The sequence below is a fragment of the Drosophila obscura genome, unplaced genomic scaffold, assembly GCF_018151105.1.
Source record: "Drosophila obscura isolate BZ-5 IFL unplaced genomic scaffold, ASM1815110v1 contig_179, whole genome shotgun sequence".
Lineage (NCBI taxonomy): Eukaryota > Metazoa > Arthropoda > Insecta > Diptera > Drosophilidae > Drosophila > Drosophila obscura.
This window is the reverse complement of record NW_024542766.1, coordinates 1,243,614-1,264,706: the sequence shown is the minus strand read 5'-3', so window position 1 is coordinate 1,264,706 and position 21,093 is coordinate 1,243,614. Positions and strand designations below refer to the sequence as shown.

The following is a 21,093-nucleotide window of genomic DNA, read 5'->3' as shown; positions in this document are numbered from 1 at the left end:
AAGGATTTATTTAGATCGAAAAAATATGAAACAAGCGACCCAAACAAAACAAAATGACAAGAACAATCAACATGGAGGACGGGAAGCACCAGCACCAGCACATCACGCCAAACCGAAACAATGGCAGGATGGTGTGGCAGGGTGGAGGGGCTTTAAAGTATTCCACAAAGGGCTGAACATGTGTGTTGCTGGCTGGGTGGTGTGGGCGCTGGGTGGTGCACCTCTATGAGAAACGCACCGCTGTGCGCTGGCTCCAGGACACTCCTCTCGGACAGGACACTTTGTTTGGGGCGCATAAACAAATGGCGGCGGCCCAAGAATGACACAGTCGTGGAAATGGCAGTAGAATGGTGCGTGAGTTTTCCAGCCAGGGGCCAAGAAAATCCCAACCGTGATAGATAACCCCCCCGCACACCCACTCAACCCACTCAAGCCACTCCAGCCACTCAACCCACTTGCTGTGGCACACCACGCGACTGGAAGCGAATGTGGATAGTCGTGTGGCATGTGGGGAACGGAAACCCGCTGGAATTCATAAAGTATTCATTAATTGGAAAAGCGCGCCTGGTCGACCCGTTGACTGAGTGACCGACCAAGTCCAGTCCCGACTCTCGACCAGACGGAATCGGATTCCGATTCGGATTCAGAATCGGAATCCACTCGCAGAGCTACCCAAGCCGAGTCATTTGTCAATTTTGAAATTCAGTTTCGTTTCGGACGTTCATCGAGCAGTACGTGTCGCCCTCCTGGTTTGTTAAGGCCCACCCGCCCCTCCCCTCCGGTGGAAATCAGAACACAAAATCAGAGAGTACGTGGCAGCATAATACCGGCGGCAGTGGCACCCGTTCTCGTGCGTGTTACCAACCATAAAACCCCCTTCCCCACCCCCACTAGTATCCCAGAGATACCCAACAATAAATACATACTTATAAATATATACTTATAAATATATATATATATATATTTACATGTTGCAATGTGCAAAACATTTGTGGAATTTTAGAACAACAAATTTTCCGTTGAACAGCAACACACCACCTGTTTTTCCTTGTATACGAAGGCGATAATAATATTGCCGGAGTGCAACAGTGCAACGGCTGCAAGAGGTGTGTGGTGTGTGGTGTGTGCCCGCCGGGCTGCATGTTCTGCTGCTGCTTCTGGTGGTAGCTGTTGATGTAGATGCGTGGTAGGGAAAACAGCATTGCGAAAATTCAGCTATACTGGCCACCGAATGGATAATGGGTATTTGTTTAGACACAGGTGAGTAATGCCACATGCACCACATGCCGCCCCGGCCCCCTACAGGAGATTTGTAATCACTGATTGTTGCTTGGCCTCTCGAAAAAAATACAAATACCCCTAATGAGTGGCATTGAACACGCCAAGGGGCAGCCATACGTTGCGGAGTGTGGGAGTGGGTAGTAAAGGACTTTTCATTACGACAGAAGCGGCGATAAATACTATATAAATTAATAAATTGGATTAGTATATTTTTTGGCTTTCTCTTGATTGCGATTTGAGAGCTAGTCATATTTTTTGTAGCATAATTTTGGGAGCTGCAAATAAAAAGGGGGGAAAAAAGGCAACCATTTTATGGATATTGAGATTTCTTGCGTTTCTTTATCTTAGATCTTAATCTTATCAATTAATGATATTCTTGGCATTATTCATAATTATTCACAATTAAAATATCTGCTAGAATTTTCGCTTATTTAATTTTTGATATTTAAATTTGAAGGAAGATCCTTAAGCTTTTCTTTTCTGTTACAACAGAACAGACAGACTCTCTCCCTGGCCATAGCTCTGATGGAATATTAAATTTTCATATTCAATTGTCCATTAGTCGAATGGCAATTACAATTGAAATTGCTGCAATCATTTCTCTAAAACAATTATCTGTGACAAAACGATTTTTGAATGAAATCTACACGCGTATTACGTATACGGTATGTAATGTACGGATGATAGCGCGGACCTTGCCAGCGGACAATGCTATAATTTCAATCGGAACTTTGGGTCATTCGCTGCGGCCTCGATGGCTGCCCATATCCTTGGACATGTACGTTGACCACCAAAAACCCCTGCACACATAAATTCCGAAATGGCGCGCGTCACCCACAAAACGAAAAGGGAGGGAAAGCGGTATAAGGAAAACCATGAAAAACCATGAAAAGTGTCGCCGACACACAGGCTGAAAGGAGATAGCAACAATAACAAAACATGTCAATTAAATAAAACTGCAGGAAAATCAATAAAAATGTCACACAGGACTAAAGCCAGAAGCCAAAAGCCAAAAGAGACACAGGACACCACTGGACACGACTGGAAATATGCGAAATTGCCTCACGCGAAGGTGGTTGATGGGGTGGGATAGGACAAACAGGTCCTGGCATTGCCCATATCTACATACATATGTATATGGCTACAGCTTTGATAATGTCGCAGCTGATTTTCCATGAATGAATTCAGCGATGACGCAATTCTATAGCAATTCTAGTATAGGCGGTTGCTATACAATTAAACAATTGTTAAACATGTTTTAATGATGTGTTTTGTGCGATTTGTCGCCACTCCCCTCCCAACCCCACACTATGCCAACTAATTTCCTACTTCTGGCAAATTACTTCCGACCTCTCGAAGGGGCATGCAGACTAATGCCAAACTGGCACGAGAGCCTCTGAGCAGGCGAGCAGCTGACGCTAACTTGCCAACACATCCGGTTTCCGCTTGACTAATGGCCACCACACCGCCCCCCATTCAGCCCATTCAGCCCATCCATTCGCTCAGGGTCAACTGTTGCTCGAATCAATCAAGTTCTAGGAGAAAGTTAAAGTTGTTCCTTTTCTTTTTCGATAATTTTTATTGTAGATGCCAGCGCGGCACAAGATACCGGCGAACCAGGCAACGATTGGAATCATACACGGAATCGGAATGGCCAAAATTCTGGCGATATGGAAGCCGCTGCAGTAGCGGCAGCGGCAGCAGCAGCGTCGGGTACTACCAATGCCGTCGCTATCGATATGCAAAATGCTGGAAAAATCAAATTCGATCCGCCCAAAGTGCCAGTGATATTTGTTTTAGGCGGCCCCGGTAGTGGCAAGGTAACCCATTGCGATACCTTCATGCAGGAGAGACGCGGTGTAACGCACATCAATATGATGGATCTGCTGCAGCAATATGCAATGGGAAATGGTAAGAAAAACAACGATAAAAACTTTAATTGAATTTTTTTGAGCATTTGAATAGATATCTTAATCGAATTGCTTTACAGACATGCAGGACTTTTCGCAACTATCATCTAAAACGGTCACCGAAGTGCTGATGTTGGAAATGAAAATGGCTCCAGCTGCCAAAGCATACCTAATATCTGGATATCCACGCTCCATGCGCGACGTTGTTGAGTACTCGGAGAAGGTAATTTTTCTACCACTCGTAATTTGTCCCTGTTGGCTTTTTTATTATTATTTATTACGTGTGTGTGTGTGTGTGCTGGTTGTGTGTGTGCTTTATTGGCCCAGTAAATTGCTGCTGAACTATTTGAACTAATTAACTGGCAAATGGGTCAGGCCGAAACACCACACCTGAACACCTGCACACCTACAGACAGAGAGACAGACACAGTTTGTTTATTCGGCCATAATTCCCATGAATTTAGAGTGTGTGTGTCTCTCCGCTCCGCTCACTTATGTATATCCTTGCCACGAGCGAGTGCTAATTGGATGATGGCGTTGTATTTTTGTTCCCCTATTAACGCTCTCACCTCCCCATGCTTGTTCTTTAGATACAAGTCGTCAATGGCGTGATCTTAATATCGTGGCGCCAATCGGTTCTACAGAAGCAAATCGATTATGGCGCCAAATTGGGTCATGTTGTACTCTCCCTAGCCAAAATGGAATTGGAAAATTTCTTCAAAAATGTGATGCCAGTCGCTGATTATTTTGATCAGAGCGATATGCTATTGGCCGTAAGTATTTCAAACTGATCTTATATATATCTGCTGCAATATCCAACTGCCACAATTTAAGGTTAATGGCGAGCGTGCTCCCACAGAGGTGTATAAAGATTTTCGCACCGCTGTCTTAGATATACTTAGCACGCTCGAGAATCAAGAGGCCATGATGAATGGAGTTACAGGTATGGGCAGAGGGATACATGATATACCCGGCAGTATAGTTAGCGTAGACACCGCACCTAGTCAAGTCCAAGCGACTCACATTGCAGACGACAACGCCACCAGCACCACCACCAACAACGTTGCCGCCCCAGCCACCGATACCGATACCAATACCAATACCGAGACCACCCTGCCTCTGGCCATCGATCAGAGCAATGTGGGATACCCCACCAACAGTGCTGACGATGACAGCGGTGTGGTTGTCACACAGCAGCCAAAGCGCCAAACGGATTCCGCCGATCTGCCAGTTTTGCCACCCATTATATGGGTGATTGGTGGACCGGGCAGCAACAAGGCCACCCTCTGCCTCAAGGCGGTGGGCCTGAATCCCGGCTGGGCGCACATTAGGTATGGCTACTGGGACTCAATTTAAACTTTATCTTTAATTATAATTAATTGACTTGACTATTCGGTTGCAGTGTGGGTCGCCTCTTGCGCAATATCACAGACTCTGCGCCACGTGCCAATACCGAGAGCTATGCGGTCAAAGAGGCCCTGGCTGCTGGCGATATGGCGCCCGAGAAGTCATTGAATCAGCTACTGGAGTCGAATCTCCGCCAGCTGCTCGACAGAACGGGCATCATCATCGATGGCTATCCGAGAAATCTACAGCAAGTCAAATACTTTGAGAATAAGGTAGCCAGCGGAAAGTCCCCGCAAAATAACGAATTTAAAACACGAAACTTGATTGCCTTTCAGTACCAGCAACGACCGCCCATTATCCTGCTGGACTGTTCGAAACTTCAGCTGGGACGCGGACGCATCGACGATACAGTGTCCTCGTTTCGCCGACGACTGGAACTGTTTCGGGAGCAGACGCTGCCCATGCTCAAGACCATGGATAACAGCAATCGCTTGCAGATTGTGAGTCAACATTTTGAGCAGAAACTTCAGAGCATAAACTAACCCCATAAACTGCACCCTTTAGGTCGATGGCGACACGGACAGTCCGTCGGTGCAGCGGGAATTCGAGCGCCTCATACGGAATCATATCCAGCAGTTGCTGAACCGAAGCGACGACACCGATGCCACGGCACCACTGGGCCATCCGATGATGCGCAACGAGCAGACGGACGCCATACTGCACGATCTGGAGACGAATGTGCCGGGGGCAGTGCCCACGATCAGTCACCATGTGAGCATGATGAATGGACACCTCAAGAATCGGGGCAGTGCGCTCGGCAGTGGCAAGCATCCCACGCAAATGATGAATGGCCATGTGCCCGGCAGACCACCCACTGGGCCTGTGCCGCAACCGGGGCCCGTGGACTTTAGGCACATGCTTGAGGAGGCCGAACGATATCCGGTGGATTCGTATATGTAGATCAATAGAATTTAAAGCAAGGTTTTATATAGTTTTCTAATCGATTTAGGCTAAGGATCGTTGAGTTTTACAAGGGTACAAAGGGACCATTAGGTTTGCAGAACTAGCATCAGAGACGGACAGAGTCAGAGCCAGAATTTAATTCAACATTTGATTTCACTAGATACGTAATACGTATACCTAAGTACTCGTACATATAGACGCATATCGAATAAACAAACACAAGAGTCCGATGCAATTGAAATTCAAATAAAAGCGTCCAGAGTCCCCGGGGTTGCTCCAGGATCTAATTAGCAGTTATCCTGTCGTGGCATACACAAAATCTCTGCACCTTTCTGTGCCTGATGCAACTGGCATCCCCATCGAAGGCGTTCTGTCTACTGATCTCCATCATGTCGGTGTCCATCAGATGCGTCAGCTCGTTGTAGCTGACGGTGGCCTCAAACACCAGCCTATTGGGCAGGGCCTCCAGTTGTATCCGATAGTAGCACACACTGGGATCATCATGCGGGGATCTTTCCTTTTTCTGGGCCCTTCGAATGCCCGACAAACGGAGCTTACTACACCGATTCAGTAGCCTGAGATCGGTTAGAAACTGATTGATTCGCTGAACCACAAAGTGTGCCATGGTCTGGATACGGTCGCTGAGGGGCAGCACTTTGTACGCCTCGCAGGTGCACCAATGTGGCCCGATGCCCGCATCGGAGCAGGTTCGATCCTTTGGCAGAGCGTAAAGCAGACTCTGACAGCGAGGACACGACGGCGGAGACTCGTGCGCGACCTGCAGCGAGGCTATATGTTTCAGAGTCTGCTGGAGATCGTGGGGAGAGCACAAGCGATGGCTATTCAACTGCAAGGCATGGGCAAACTTCGGATGGCGCTGGCGAAACCATTTTGGCAGTGACACGAACAACATGGGCTGACGTTCCTCCAGCTGGCCATCGGGCAGGTGAAGCAGCTCGCCAAACTGCATGCCATGGTCGCTGAGCAGCACCACAATTGCCTGGTCGTAGAGTCCCAATGCATCGAATCTCTTTAGATAGTCATGCAGCAGCTCATCGTTGTCCGACGGTTCGGCATGGCCATCGGACCGAAAAAGATTCGTCCAGAAGAGGCCAAAGAAGGGCTGCACACCCCTCACATATCGCTCGATCAGCTGCGTGCAGTAGTCCAGGGTATGTTCCATGCTGAGTCGCTTCCTTTGACAGGTCCTGGGCTTGGGCTTAAGCATGGGCAGAGGCGGCAGATAGTGGTCCACCGGTGGCCTCTGGCACTGGGCGATCTCTGGACTGTCCGCGGATATTGCAGTCACGTAGCCGGCAAATTTAAAGTCCTTCCACACGAGCGGCAAACGGTCCAGACAGTCAGTCAGATTGCTGTCGCCCACCGCGTTGAATCCGCGCATCTCGTGCCAATGCCTGCCACCGAGAAAGTCGCTCACCTGGGGCAGGACTCGCCGCAGATTGCCGCGCGACATGGAGTCAATGCCCAGCACAAGGACACTGGGCTGCCGCTGGCCCATCCGTGGCGCCTCCTCTTTGGGCTGTACAAACGCCAAACCCTCGGACACCCGCCGGGTGTGCATGGCGTAAGTTTGATTAGCCCCCAAGTCACACTGCAGCAGCATGCTCTGCACATCCTTGGGCACCAAGTGCAGGTCCTTGAACGTCACTGGTTGCCGCAGTCTGACATGGTTGTCGGGCCGTTCTTCAATGGCCCTGTAAGAGCACTCGACGATTGGCCTTTCGTCACCCAATAATTGAGCTGCCACTTGCTGCTGAATTCTTAGCTGATATTGGTGGCGGCGCGAGTTCCATTGGGACCCAACCAGACGAGGACGCTTCGCTGTGCAACTTTCTGTGGTGCGGTGCCGGTGTCTGGAGCGCAATCGAAGTATCTCCGATGAGAGAACCCTCAGCTGCGGCATCTTACAGTGCTCCGTGTCAATGTCCAGCTTTTCCACTTCATCTTCGATAATCTGATCGATCAGTTGCTGTATGCTAACGTTTCCCCCAATCAGCACACTGCCATAGCCAAATGAGAGAATGAGAGCCAGTTCGAGAACGAACAACCGACCCACAAAAAGCTCCATTTAAACTAAACTCCAGCTCCAGCTCTGGCAATTGTCACATATATTTAGTTGGAACATTGATTCGTTCCGTTGTGCTACTAACAGAACTTGTTGTAGTGTTTTCCTCAAAATTAATTATCATTCTCTGCCAGTCGGGATCGAGGTTTCCATCTGTCAGGCAGAAGCAGAACTTCTTGGCAATTTTATCCTTGATGCAGAGCGAATCGTTGTGATATCTGTTCAGCCGACTGACATCTTCTATATCGAAGTCAATCAAAATCTCGCGTTCCGTGTGGTAGCGCACCGTGGCCTCGAAGCGACCCTCCGGGGGATTGGTGTGAAAGCGCACACGATAGATTATGATGCTACCGTACAGGGTCTCCTTGTCGTTATCCAGAGCCAGCAGCTTCCGCTCGGCATAGTCCAGATCCGCGAGCAACAGGCGTTCGCAATGTCTGTTGAAATGGTGGAGTATCATCCAACGATTGATATAATACAGCGTCAGTTTGACCAGGTTGTACGCCTCTCCGTTGAGCTTTACGGAAATGAATTCGTTGCACGGACACCAGTGATCCCCGATGCAGGCCTCCTGGCAGCTGCGGTCTTCCGGCAGGGCGTGCAGAAGCGACTGACTGGTGGGACAACTCGTCAGCGGAGGAAGCTGCTCAGGTTTGGTTGCATTCAGCTGGAGAATGTGCCGCAGCGTATTGTGGAGATCGTACGGAGACGAGAGACGGTTGCGATTCAGATGGAGCGTCCGGGCATAACTAGGATATGCTTTGCGGAACCAGGGGGGCAAATAGATGTGCAGCATGGGCAAACGCTCCTCCAGGAAACCGTCCGACAGTTCAGTGAGATCACCGTATCGCTCCCCATGATCGCTGAGCAGTATCACGATGGATTTCTCAAAGACCTGGTGCGTCTCGAGCATCTTTAGGTAGTCTAAGAACAAGCCATCCAAGCTGGAAGCTCCGTAATGATAGTCGTGCGTGAAGGTGCAGCTCCAGAAGAAACCAAAGGCTGGCTGATCCAACTCCTCGATGAATCGTTGGGCGAACTGCATGCAAAAATCGTACAGATACGAAATGGTTATTCGTCTGCCCATACAATAGTCGTAGCCGAACCTCCGGAAGGTGCGCATCGCCTGGGTGAGGCCTGTCAGGAGAGGGCGCAGATAAAAGTCTGTTGGCACTTGACCAAAGCCGACATCGGGTCCTGTGAAGACGCCGTACCGCACTATATCTTCGCCGTAAGCCGTCGAGTAGCCTGCTGTCTTGAAATCCTTCCATATCCAGGGACACGAATCAATGCGGCCATGGCTTGACACACCACAGACTTTTTCTAGATCCTTCGGCCTGCCACCGGCCATAACAACACACAGATTTGGAAACGTATTGTCCGCCACTTTGTTGTAGCCCTCCAGCTCGAACCAGCCCAACTGTCGCACATATTCGGCCGTCCTTGGCATTGTGCGCCTAAAGTTCATACGCGACATGGTGTCCAGGCCCAGCATGATGACGCTGGGCTGCCTATCCGATGGTTGCGACTCAGTCCGAGGTTCCTTGTTGATCACTTGCACGAGCGGGAAGGCATCCCTCTGAATGATTCTGGACGCGTTCCTTCCATCATGGCACTCGGCTATAATTCCACTCATATTCTTATCCAGCGCCATGGACTGTGTGATTTCGACGGGTGGCAGAAGTCTGTGACAAAAGAGGTTCATTCAATCAGTAGTCAATAAATCAGAAACGACTATGAGTCCTACGGACTTACACACTAAAGAACGCTCCGGTTGCATTTTGACCGCGGATCACCTCCTGATAGCTGCAAGTCAGCTCAGTGATGTTCGGAGCCAATCCGACCAGCACCTCGGTATTCACATGGATTTTGTATTTCTGTAGTTTGAGATCGTAGCTCAGCGACATCAGATCCGACTCATTGGTGCAGCTTCTCAGTGTGGATGGAGTATAGACGGCCAGAGCTTCTCTGGAGAAGGGATCCGCATAGGGAATCTTGCACTTTCGGCTGTACACAAAGTACCGATTCGCGGGCTTGGCTGTCCTCTTTGGCTTTCTGTACAGCATGAAATCATCAACACTGCGTGTGGTGTCGGATCTGCGTATCGGGGCTTTGGTGGTGGATGTTAGGGCCTTCTCCATCTTCAACTTGTAGTACTCCCTATTCTGCAAGTGCTGCTGCTTGGCCAGCTCGTACAGCCTCTCCGAGCGTGATAGGGTGTTTAATCTAGCTGATGCTGATGCCTGATCCTTGGCATGAGGAAACGGTCCAACGGTATCATCATAGTCACTGTCGCGATTCACATAATTGGCCCATAGCACAACCAGGAGGATCGCAACGAATATAATACTGTATTTTTTTATTTTCATTATTAATTTACGTCTTATCATGTTTTCTATTTCGTGAGTGTTTGAGCTTCTTAAAGTGAGTATTGGCTAGGTATTCGAATGTGATTTGTTTGCGAACAGCTGCTATGATTTCGGCAACTAGTCGTTTAGTTGCCAAATTATATTCAAAATCATATAAAATAGTATTTTAACGAGAAGGAATGTGTGAGCTGCTTCTGGGGACGCGACTCTACTAATACCCGTACTCAGTTAGTATATACATTTTTGAGCTTATGATTATTTAGAATTAAAAAAAAAAAAAAAAAATCACATATTACATTACCAAATTTGGTTGCCCTAGCTTTTATGGTCTCTGAGATCTAGGCGCTCAACAAGACGGACGGACGGACTGACGGACAGACAGACATGGCTCTATCGACTCGGCTATTGATGCTGATCAAGAATATATATACTTTATGGTGTCGGAAACGTTTCCTTCTCTGCGTTACGCACATCCACTTTTACCACAAATCTGATATACCCCTTAACTCTTTTTTGAGTACGGGTATAAAAATACAAAACACTGTAAGGAGCCGTACATTATTATTTATGTAAGTATTATAATTAAGTCGCTTAACACCTTCCCGCCTAAATACCTATTTAAATCGAATTATAAAATATTTGATCTGTTCGCTAAATCCGTCTCTGTTTTCACACCAACATCAGCCGTTACATCGGGCTCTCCTCCGCTAGCTGGCGCACACTGCTCGAGGAAGATTGTGTGCGAGAGAGACAGAGAGTGAATGAGCAAGCGCTTGAAAGGGACAGCGTAGTCACAGCAATTTGCTTTGTGCATTCTGTCTATAATAATGATACGCTCTAGTCCAGGTCCACAATAATAATGCTGTATCGAAATATACCTCGAACTTGTATTTGACATCAAGAAACATTTAATTAATTAATTAATTAATTAATTAATTAATTAATGAATAATTAATATGCTCTGATAGATCATTGATTGATTCGATGTGATGTCATTCAAAGGATGAAATTTTGTGTTTTGTGTGTATTTTGATCAAATATTTTTTGGGTACTACTGATTCGTCCATTCAGGATCAATGATTCCAGTGCAGAAGCAGAACTTTTTGGCAATTTTATCATCAATGCAGAGCGAATCGTTGTGATATCTGTTCAGGCGACTGACATCTTCTATATCGAAGTCGTCCAAACGCTGCAGATCCTTGTTGTAGCGCACCGTGGCCTCGAAGCGACCCACAGCTGGATTGGTGTGAAAACGCAGACGATAGGTGCTAATGGCACCGTACAAGGACTCCTGTCCGTTCTCATCGCTCAACAGCTTCCGCTCCGCGTAGTCCAGATCGTCAAGCAACAGGCGATCGCATTTTTTGTTAAAATTTTGTAAAACCAACCAACGATTGATGTAGAACAGCGTCAGTTTGACCATGTTGTATGCATCTCCGTTCAGTTTTATGGTGATGAAGCTGTGGCACGTACACCAGTGATCGCCGATGCAGGCCTCCACGCAGCTGCGATCCCTTGGCAAAGGGTGGAAAAGCGATTGACTAGAGTTACAATTTTTCAGCGGAGGAAGCTGCTCAGGTTTGGTTGCATTCAGCTGGAGAATGTGGCGCAGCGTATTGTGGAGATCGTACGGAGACGAGAGACGGTTGCGATTCAAATAGAGCGACTGGGCAAAGTTAGGATATGTTTTGCGGAACCAGGGGGGCAAGTAGATATGCAGCATGGGCAACCGCTCCTCCAGGAAACCGTCGGACAGTTTGACGAGATCACCGAATCGCTCCCCATGATCGCTGAGCAGTATCACGATGGATTTCTCAAAGACCTGATGTCTCTCGAATATTTTTAGGTAGTCCATGAATACTCCATCCAAACTGGAAGCTCCGTAATGATAGTCGTGCGTGAAGGTGCAGCTCCAGAAGAAACCAAAGGCTGGCTGATCCAACTCCTCGATGAATCGTTGGGCGAACTGCATGCAAAAATCGTACAGATACGAAATGGCTATTCGCCGACCCATACAATAGTCGTAGCCGAACCTCCGGTAGGTGCGCATCGACTGGGTGAGGCTCTTCAGAAGAGGGCGCAGATAAAAGTCGGTAGGCACATAGCGGAAACCGGAGTCAGATACCGAGAAGACGGAATCCCCTATTATATCTTCGCCGTAAGCCGTCGAGTAGCCTGCCCTCTTGAAATCCCTCCATATCCAAGGACACGAACCCTGCTGATCAGGGTATGAAAATCCGCAGATTTTCTCCAGTTGCTCTGGCCTGCCACCGGCCAAAACAGTACAGAGATTTGGATAGGTATTGTCCGCCACTTTGTTGTAGCCCTCCAGCTCGAACCAGCCCAACTGTCGCACATATTCGGCCGTCCTTGGCATTGTGCGCCTAAAGTTCATCCGCGACATGGTGTCCAGGCCCAGCATGATGACGCTGGGCTGCCTATCCGATGGTTGCGACTCAGTCCGAGGTTCCTTGTTGATCACTTGCACGAGCGGGAAGGCATCCCTCTGAATGATTCTGGACGCGTTCTTTCCATCATGGCACCCGGCTATAATTCCGCTCATATTCTTATCCAGCGCCATGTTGTTTGTGATGTTGACTGAAGGCTGTAGGCTGCGTAAAAAGGGTCATTCAGTTGGTTATTAATTTATGAATTCTATGAATTTAATGGACTTACAAACTGATGAAATTTCCGGTAAGATCTTTACGGAGGATCACCTCCTGATAGCTGCAGGTCAGCTCAGTGATGTTCGGAGCCAATCCGACCAGCACCTCGGTATTCACATGGATTTTGTATTTCTGTAGTTTGAGATCGTAGCTCAGCGACATCAGATCCGACTCATTGGTGCAGGTTCTCAGTTTGGCTGGGGTGTAGAGGGCCAGAGCTTCGCTGGAGAAGGGATCCGCATAGGGCATCTTGCACCTTCGGCTATACACAAAGTACCGATTGGCCGGCTTGGCTGTTCTCTTTGCATTGCGACTATCCCGAAAGTCGACATCCATAGCTGTGGTATCGAAGGCTTCATCCGTCTTTGCTTCCTCCTGCTCCTGCTCCTGCTCCGGCTCCGGCTCCTTCTTCTTCGTAATTTGGTATTCCCGATACTTCAGGTGCTGCTGCCTGGCCAGCTGATACAATCGCTCCGTCTCGGATAGGGCACCCCCATCGGTCTTGTTCTGATTACCAGCTGAGGCCCGATCCCCGGCATCACTCTCGCGATTCGAATGATTGGCCCATATGAAAATCAAGAGCAGGCCAAAGAATATAATTGTGCACCTCTTTATTTTGAAAAATGATCTACGCCTGAACATTTTTCCTCGTCCGTGTGCTGTGGTTTCCATTCGGAATTGAAGTGAGTTTTGTTTGGACAGCTGTTCTGGGTGCTGGAAGCTGGGTGATTGATGAGTGAAGGGCTGTTGTGATTGGCGAAATTCAATCAAACATCAGACATTAAGTCTGAGACTAGCGTTGACGAAATCATCATTCGATTCATCATATTCGTCCTCTCGCTCCTCCAGCCAGGCATACCGCACTTTCCTCATTTTCGTTACCATTAATTCCTCACCGTAAAAGTCATCGAACGTCGGCACGGATGTCTTTTTGTGGCAAACACATATTTTCTTGGCCAGCACATCCTCCACACAATTCGATTCGTTGCGGTACGAGTTCAATCGACTTATCTCATCCAGTTCAATGACTACGCTCTCCGCGTTGCTTTCTGCTGCTTACCAGAGTTCGAAATTTGCCACCATTCGGTGTGGTGGTGAACTCCAGCTGATAGACCTCCATTCCGTGGGGGGGATCGATTTCGACGCCAAAGTCATCAAAGTGCAGCTGGCGCTTGGCTTTGAGCAGTTCGCCAAGGTACAGCTGCTGGCAGTCGGTATTCAGATTCAGCTTGGCCAAATACTTGTTCATCCGATAGACGACCATGCGGCCCAGTCTGACGGCCAGGCCAGTGGTGGCCACCGGCACATAGGTCTCGCAGGCGCACCAGTGCACGGGAATGTTGGCGTCCTTGCAGCCTCTGTTGCGGGGCACCACGCGAAAGAGAGAGCGGCAACCGATGCAGGAATAGGACTTCATAAAGTCAATGCCCGGACGGATCTGCTCCACAATGGATCTGATGCCCAGATGGAGATCAAAGTTGGAGGTAAGACGATTCCGGTTTAGCTTGAGGGCGCGCGCCACCTTCGGATAGCGGCTACGGTAACCGGGCGGCAGATAGATGTGCAGCATGGGCAGACGCTCCTCGAGAAAGCCAGAGGCATGCTCCGCCAAGTGGCCATACCTGGCCCCGTGGTCGCTGAACAATATGACAATGGACTTGTTGAACAGCCCGTAGTCCTTGTACTGCTCCAGGTAGTTGACGAAACTCGCATCCAGATTGGCGCCGCCGCTGTGATCGTCGTGGGTTAAGCTGCTCGTCCAGAAGAGGCCAAACAGCGGCTTGGGGGACTCATGGACAAAGCGCTGGATCAGCTGCCTGGCATAGTCGAAGATGTAGCTGTAGCTGTGCCTCCGGCCCAGGTAGTAATTGCTGCCCAGATACTCCACCGCTTCGAGCACATGCTCGAGGATCATCAGGAAGGGACGAAGATAGAAGTCGACCGGCTGCCGTACAAAGCCCGCCTTCAAATAGTTGAATGTCGATATGGAGGGCAGATCCTCTGCGTATGCCGTCAGGTATCCGGCATTGTGAAAGTGATCCCACAGATACGTAATGTAGTTGAAGCAGCCCGTAGTCTTCAGGTTGCAGCTCTTTGACCACCACTTGGGGCTGCGACCCGTCAGCAGGGCCAGCAGATTGGGCAGCGTGTTGTCCCCCACCTTGTTGTAGCCCTCCATCTCATACCAGCCACTGTGGCGCACGAATTGCGAGGTGAGCGGCATCGTACGGTGGAAGTTCATGCGGGACATGCTGTCGATGCCAAACAGAAAGACACTGGGATAGTGTTCAGCGCGCCAGGCGTCGCTCGTCTCGTTGCGATTCCCCGGATACTGGACAAAGGAGAAGGCATCGGCCTGCACCACACGCGAAACATTCCGGATATCATTGCAGCTCGCAACCAATCCCAAAAAGTGCCGCGGCACAATGAAATCGGCTTCGAAAAATTGAGCACGACGGGCTCTGGAAAAGAGAATCGATCCTCACAGGGATTAAAGTTTATTCCACAGACTGCCGCCGAGTACTCACATGGCAAACGAATCGTTTGTGCCCGCCATTGTCTCGTAATAGAAGCAAGCATAGTCCGAGTAGTTGGAGAAGTGAGTCCTCATCAGTTGATGGTGCAGGTGCAGTGTGTAATACTTCGTTTCGCGGTTGTAGCTAACGCTGAACAGATCCGGGTCCGCTGTGCACGCCTTAAAGGGCATTGGCAGCGTCATGTCCAGGAACTCTTTCGACAGTGCATCGACATAGGGTATCTTGCACTTGGGACTAAAGACAAAGAACTTTTCAGCAGCGCTTTGTGGTGTCCTTTCGCTGGTCGATGTTGGCAGATCCGAGAGGGTTGTTCTTTGAACATTTATGGTCTGCGATTTGTTAGTTTGTGGCACATGCAAACGAGTACTGGGCTCCACCTCCAGTGTCCATGTTAGCTGGCCAATGGGATTAAGAAATATAAAGATCAGCAGCAAAATGATGGCACAAGGCACAACTTTGCGTACGATATTGTGTCGAAGCATGGCTCGAGTTTGAACTGCTATGAATTTTGTGTGTATTTATTTTTGTAGTTGCAGGTTCAATCGAGGCACACTTTTTTCCCCAAAACATTACCGAAAATGTATAAAAAAACGCGTGAAGACAGAAAGAAAGCCACGTCATGCAGCAGCACCCATCGGTTGGCTTGCATTTCAAGCCCGGAAACCACGACAACGTTTTCATTTATGTGTACTTTATTTTATTATCCTTAACTCCTAATGGGATCATATATTTATTGAGATTAGAAAGTCTATGGCTTGAGGTCGCTAATGCAAATGCAATATAATTTAGCTATTTTATCGTCTATGCAGGTGGAGTCTTCCTTGTAGGAATTCGTGCGACTGATTGTCTCCACCTTTACTTCCGCCGTTTCGGTGACATTGTTGAAGACAACCGTGGCCTCGAAGTCGGCGCTGTTCTGTTGCACCTTGAACTTGGTGCGATAGACGGCCACCTCCAGTTGGGGCAGCGCATCGTGCCAGCTGATGTCGAGACCCGTTTTGATTTGCGTATTGTGGACATAGCTCAGGGACAGATTGCTGCACAGGTGGGAGAGATTCTTTGCCACGAAATACTCATTCATCAGGGGTATCACACTCTGGGCAACGCGATCCGCCCAATCCAGATTGGAGATGGTTCGATATGGCTGACATGTACACCAATGCTCATCGATGGCCGCCTGGGCACAAGTCCGGTCCTCGGGCAGTGGGTAGAACAGCGACTGGCAGGTGGGGCAGTCAAAGGATTTGGGCAGCTCGGGTCCGCCACCGATCTCAATGATGTGCTTCAGCGTATTGTGCAGGTCAAAGTTGGAGCTCAGTCGATTCCGATTGAGTTCCAAGGCACGGACATAGCTCGGGTATTCCGCGCGAAACCAGGGCGGCAGGTAAATGAACATCATTGGCAAACGCGACTCCAGGAAGCCCGATTTCAGATCTCTCAACTTGCCGAACCTTGTGCCATGATCGGCAAAGAATATCATTATGGTGTGCTCGAAGGCACCGTCCGCTTCGTAGTCCATCAGATCTGTCAGCACCATGTTCTGCATGGCCGAGGGCATGAAGGGATCGTCGTGGCTGTAGTGATTGGTCCAGAACATGCCCCAAATGGGTCGCTCCTGCACATAGCGCTGCATGAACTGGCGGCAGTAATCGTAGATATAACGATTGGCCAAACGACGGCCCATGCAATACCTCATGTACCCTCCGGGCAGGCGGGTAACCTCCGTCTCGGCCTCCAGTGCACGCAGAAACGGCCGGAAATAGTAATCCGTGGGCTTCTCGGTGAATCCGGGCTTCAGATAGTTGAATGTATTCGATCCACTCTCATCCTCCGCATAGGCCGTCATGTAGCTGGCGTTCTTGAAGTAATGCCAAATCATTGGCAACTCCTCGAAGCAGCCGGACTTGTCCGTGTCGCAGACCTGCGATTTAGCCGTGTCCGGGGAATAGCCACTGAGAATGGCAAACAGATTGGGAAACGAATTGTCGGCCACCTGCAAGTCAAAGAGACGGAGAGAGAGAGAGAGAGACTGCGAGTGTCAGCGAACAGCGATAGGTTGGTTGCCATTCTAACCTTGTTGTATCCCTGCATCTCATACCAGCCTGGGCCCTGCAGGAACTTGTGTACCTTGGGCATTGTGCGCCGTAGATTTATGCGTGACAACGAATCAATGCCGTACATTATAACGCTGGGCTTTCGGGGCCCCAAAGTCTTCGCCTTGGGTGTGGGTGTCGGTGTGGGCTCCTCCGGCTGATACTGTATAAACATGAATGCGTCCCGCTGCAGCACTATGTGAGGCTCCTCCGCCGTCTGGCACTCCATCAGCATGCCCTCCACATGCTTGGGCACCACATAGCCGTCCGTAAAGTATTTATCTGCCTTGAGTCTGAACGAATCGAATGGAACAGAGACTGTAATTGGTTTCCTACGAAGCGGATATCATTTCTTGTACTGCTATTACTTGTCGTAGGTATCTATTTGTTGGCCGTAGCTGATTTCCTCATAGAAACAGTTGTACTCCTCAGCCGTAGAGTTGAGCAGCTGCTGGGCCACCTGTTCGTTTATATGCAACACATATCGCAGCTGCAGGGCATCGTAGGTGGTCGTCACGAGATCACTCTCATTGGAGCAGGTCACAAAGGTCTGTGGCTTGTATATTTTCATCAAATCCTCACTGAAGGGATCCACAAAGGGAATATGACACTGGGCTGTTCGCACAAAGTATTGCTGGGGTTGCGGCGTAGCGACATTAACGATTCGCGTTAGCATGGAAACAGTCTTCTCCTTTCGTACATCCGGCAATTGATTTCCCATTGGTATGGCACATACGAAAATGATCAAAAGCAAACAGAACCCGAGGAGCCATTTGTACAGGGGATGTGCGGCACGAAAGCGCGAGTCCATGTTGTGCCATCGACCACAAATTCAACTCAACTGAACCTCCACCATGTTCCCCCAAAAAAACGAAGACCCTCATGGCTCAGGCATACCTGCCTGATTTGTATAGTTTTCGCACTGTTATCACTGCCCCCTGCCCTGCCATGCCCTGCCCTGCTCTGCCATTCTGTGCTCTGCCCTGAATGCGTAGGCATTCGGCAGTTTTGTAACTTGTTGGAGTGCACGTTCAAGTGGCGTTCGACCATTTTATCTGCCACTTCCCATAATTGTGACATGCGGAGGCAATTACTTGCCAAAGAAGTGAACTTAAGAGGTTTCCGAAGCGCAGTCTAAAGGTACTTTTGAGATTGGTTCAAAACAGAGAAATAAAATAAAATACCTGACCTTTTTTGAAGAATTTTAATGGTTTAGAAATGAATGGCACTGATCTACATATTATGTTATATTCATATTATATTATATTATATTATATTATATTATATTATATTATATTATATTATATTATATTATATTATATTATATTATATTATATTATATTATATTATATTATATTATATTATATTATATTATATTATATTATATTATATTATATTATATTATATTATATTATATTATATTATATTATATTATATTATATTATGTAATTTGCATTATTATGTCTTCAGCTCTGTTAGACATATGCAATATAGTTTTTTGATCTTATCGTGCATACATTTGGAGTCCGTTTTGTATGTGTTTATCCGACTTATACGCTCCACATTTATGTCCAGAGCTTCGGTGGCATTGTCGAACAGTGGAGTGCCAAAGAATTCGGCATCATTTTCGTTTACCATAAACTTTGTGCGATAATACACCATTTTGGTGTGCAGCAGCCGGCTGTCCTTTTGCTCCGTTCTGGTGACGTACTTCAGTGTCAGATTGCTGCACAGTCGATTCAGTTTGTGCTGCCAGAGATATTCGTTGATGCGATGGATAACTCGATGGGCGATGCGGCGGGTCCATTCGCCGTTTACCTCCCGATAGGCATTGCATGTGCAGTAGGTTTCCTCGATGGCCGCCTGAGCGCAGCTCCGATCCTCGGGTATCGGCAGCAGTAACGACTGACACGTGGGGCAGTCGTAGAACTTGGACAGTGCAGACGCCTCCAGCGTGGCACCGCCTATCTGCAGGATGTGCCTCAGTGTGTGGTACAGATCGAAATTGGAGCTCAAGCGGTGCTGATTGAGGGCCAGGGCTTCAGCATGCTGCGGGTACTTGCGCCGGAACCAGGGCGGCAGATGGATGAACATCATGGGCAGTGTCTCCTCCAGAAAGGATTCCGGCACCTTCTGCAGCGGACCGAATCGAGCGCCGTGATCGGAAAAGAATATCATAATCGTGTGCTCGAAGGCCCCGTCGCGCTCAAAGTTCAACAGATCCTGCAGGATCTTGTGCTGCATCGCCGAGGGCATGAACGAGTCGTCATGGCTGAAATGATTCGACCAGAACATGCCCCAAATGGGCCGATCGGCCACGAAGCGCTGCATGAACTGGCGACAGTAGTCGAAGATGTAACTGTTGGCCAAGCGGCGGCCCAGACAGTACTTCATGCCGCAGCCCGGACACAGCTGGACCTTCGTTCGGTTCTCCAGGGCCACCACAAACGGACGGAAGTAATAGTCCACGGGTTTCACCGTAAAGCCCGGCTTCATGTACGTGAACGTATTGGAGTCGCTCTCATCCTCCGCAAAGGCCGTCAGGTAGCCAGCCTTTTTGAGATCCTTCCATATAAAGGGTATCCTGTCCAGACAGCCCTTGATGTCCGTATCGCAGAGCTTGGACTTGGCCGTTTCTGGGAAGTAGCCCGTCAGAATGGCAAACAAATTGGGAAACGAATTGTCGGCCACCTGAGACCCGCACAGAAGAGACTTAATCAGTGATTGGTTAAGAAGAGAATGGAGTATTGATTCCGTACCTTGGTGTAGCCCATCATTTCATACCAGCCCGGTGACTTGAGGAACTCGTACACCAGCGGCATTGTGCGCCGGAGATTTGTGCGTGACACGGTGTCAATGCCGTACATAATTACACTGGGCTTTCGTGGCTCCTGAGGCCTCACTGGCGGTGCCTTTTGGTGCTGCACAAACACAAAGGCATCCTTTTGCAGCACTCTTGTGTGGTTCAATGCTCGACACTCGACCAGGATGCCCTCCACAGACACCGGCACCACATAATCTCGGCCGAAGTAGACCCTATCTCCGATTCTGCGCTCGGGGAAAATGATTTTACTGAGAACACTGCCTCTCCACTTATTATTACATCATTGAAGAGAGAACTTTACCTGTCGTAATCGTCCGCTTGCTCGCCGTGGATGATTTGCTGATAGAAACACGTGTATGGGGTATCGTTCGAGTGCAGCAGCCCGTGGATCACATGCTCATTGATGTGCAGCACATATCGATTCAGATATGTGTCATACTGCACATCGATTAGGTCACTTTCATTGGTGCAGGGTATGAACGGCAGCGGCTTGTAGTACTTCATAATCTCAGCACCGAATGGATCCACATACGGTATCCGACACTTGACCGTCTTCACATAATACTTTTTATCTGCTACGCCTGCTATATCCCCATGGTTTTTTCCTATTAGCTCATTGTCTCTCTTGCATAAAATGATTAAAATTAGCAGCAATGAGACACAGCAGAGACACTTTCTCACAGCGTTCAACGTGTACCGCACCATTTTCAATGCTTGTCCTAACTGATATTAACAGTCTGCTTAGTGCTTGGTGCTTGGGCTTGGGGGGGGTTTTCCTTATGCTGTACACATCACTCGTACTTTTACCGCAGTAAATCAATTTCGCGGTGTTTTTCTCAGAAGTGGCGAAGTGCAGCTATGACTTAGAGATATCTCGAATGGTTACAGGGCAAAGAGAGTTCGCGTATTATGAGTAATAGTACTTGACAGCCAGGGGCTTGCAGGCTCCGGATTAAAGAGAAAATACAGCGCTCCGTCGCCAGAAGAAAATGTAACTCAAACAACGCCACTCCGTGC

At 48.6% G+C, this 21,093-nt stretch overlaps 7 protein-coding genes across 8 annotated transcripts; 1 reads left to right on the top strand and 6 right to left on the bottom strand.

Annotated features, from left to right (window-relative positions):
• Positions 1 to 1,010: 1,010 nt before the first annotated feature.
• Positions 1,011 to 5,800, top strand: LOC111079844 (adenylate kinase isoenzyme 5). 2 transcript variants are annotated; one of them, XM_022375162.2, is made up of 9 exons: positions 1,011 to 1,260; positions 2,869 to 3,192; positions 3,272 to 3,414; positions 3,782 to 3,964; positions 4,026 to 4,134; positions 4,222 to 4,522; positions 4,594 to 4,810; positions 4,874 to 5,038; positions 5,103 to 5,800. In XM_022375162.2, the coding sequence occupies exons 1-9, from the start codon at positions 1,239 to 1,241 to the stop codon at positions 5,496 to 5,498; spliced, it is 1,860 nt and encodes a 619-aa protein (XP_022230854.2). In that variant the 5' UTR covers positions 1,011 to 1,238; the 3' UTR covers positions 5,499 to 5,800. The 2 variants fall into 2 exon arrangements, with proteins under 2 accessions (XP_022230854.2, XP_022230853.2); XM_022375161.2 differs by having other exon boundaries at positions 4,026 to 4,522; positions 5,103 to 5,799.
• On the bottom strand, positions 5,785 to 7,590 carry LOC111079861. The gene has a single exon (XM_022375186.2). It carries the CDS (start codon positions 7,588 to 7,590, stop codon positions 5,785 to 5,787), a length of 1,806 nt encoding a protein of 601 aa, XP_022230878.2.
• Positions 7,590 to 10,037, bottom strand: LOC111079839. Its single transcript, XM_022375155.2, has 2 exons — positions 9,343 to 10,037; positions 7,590 to 9,272 (listed from the first exon to the last, which is right to left on the bottom strand). Exons 1-2 carry the CDS (start codon positions 9,975 to 9,977, stop codon positions 7,625 to 7,627), a joined length of 2,283 nt encoding a protein of 760 aa, XP_022230847.2. The 5' UTR covers positions 9,978 to 10,037; the 3' UTR covers positions 7,590 to 7,624.
• Positions 10,038 to 10,536: 499 nt separating this feature from the next.
• On the bottom strand, positions 10,537 to 13,294 carry LOC111079840. Its single transcript, XM_022375156.2, has 2 exons — positions 12,633 to 13,294; positions 10,537 to 12,568 (listed from the first exon to the last, which is right to left on the bottom strand). The coding sequence occupies exons 1-2, from the start codon at positions 13,292 to 13,294 to the stop codon at positions 11,008 to 11,010; spliced, it is 2,223 nt and encodes a 740-aa protein (XP_022230848.2). The 3' UTR covers positions 10,537 to 11,007.
• Positions 13,295 to 13,628: 334 nt separating this feature from the next.
• Positions 13,629 to 15,698, bottom strand: LOC111079842. The gene is made up of 2 exons (XM_022375159.2): positions 15,151 to 15,698; positions 13,629 to 15,084 (listed from the first exon to the last, which is right to left on the bottom strand). The coding sequence occupies exons 1-2, from the start codon at positions 15,639 to 15,641 to the stop codon at positions 13,644 to 13,646; spliced, it is 1,932 nt and encodes a 643-aa protein (XP_022230851.2). The 5' UTR covers positions 15,642 to 15,698; the 3' UTR covers positions 13,629 to 13,643.
• A 141-nt stretch (positions 15,699 to 15,839) lies between these two features.
• LOC111079843 lies at positions 15,840 to 18,083 on the bottom strand. The gene is made up of 3 exons (XM_022375160.2): positions 17,621 to 18,083; positions 17,233 to 17,545; positions 15,840 to 17,152 (listed from the first exon to the last, which is right to left on the bottom strand). Exons 1-3 carry the CDS (start codon positions 18,061 to 18,063, stop codon positions 15,908 to 15,910), a joined length of 2,001 nt encoding a protein of 666 aa, XP_022230852.2. The 5' UTR covers positions 18,064 to 18,083; the 3' UTR covers positions 15,840 to 15,907.
• Positions 18,084 to 18,696: 613 nt separating this feature from the next.
• Positions 18,697 to 20,817, bottom strand: LOC111079845. The gene is made up of 3 exons (XM_022375163.2): positions 20,378 to 20,817; positions 20,012 to 20,300; positions 18,697 to 19,943 (listed from the first exon to the last, which is right to left on the bottom strand). Exons 1-3 carry the CDS (start codon positions 20,779 to 20,781, stop codon positions 18,711 to 18,713), a joined length of 1,926 nt encoding a protein of 641 aa, XP_022230855.2. The 5' UTR covers positions 20,782 to 20,817; the 3' UTR covers positions 18,697 to 18,710.
• Between the last annotated feature and the right edge of the window lie 276 nt (positions 20,818 to 21,093).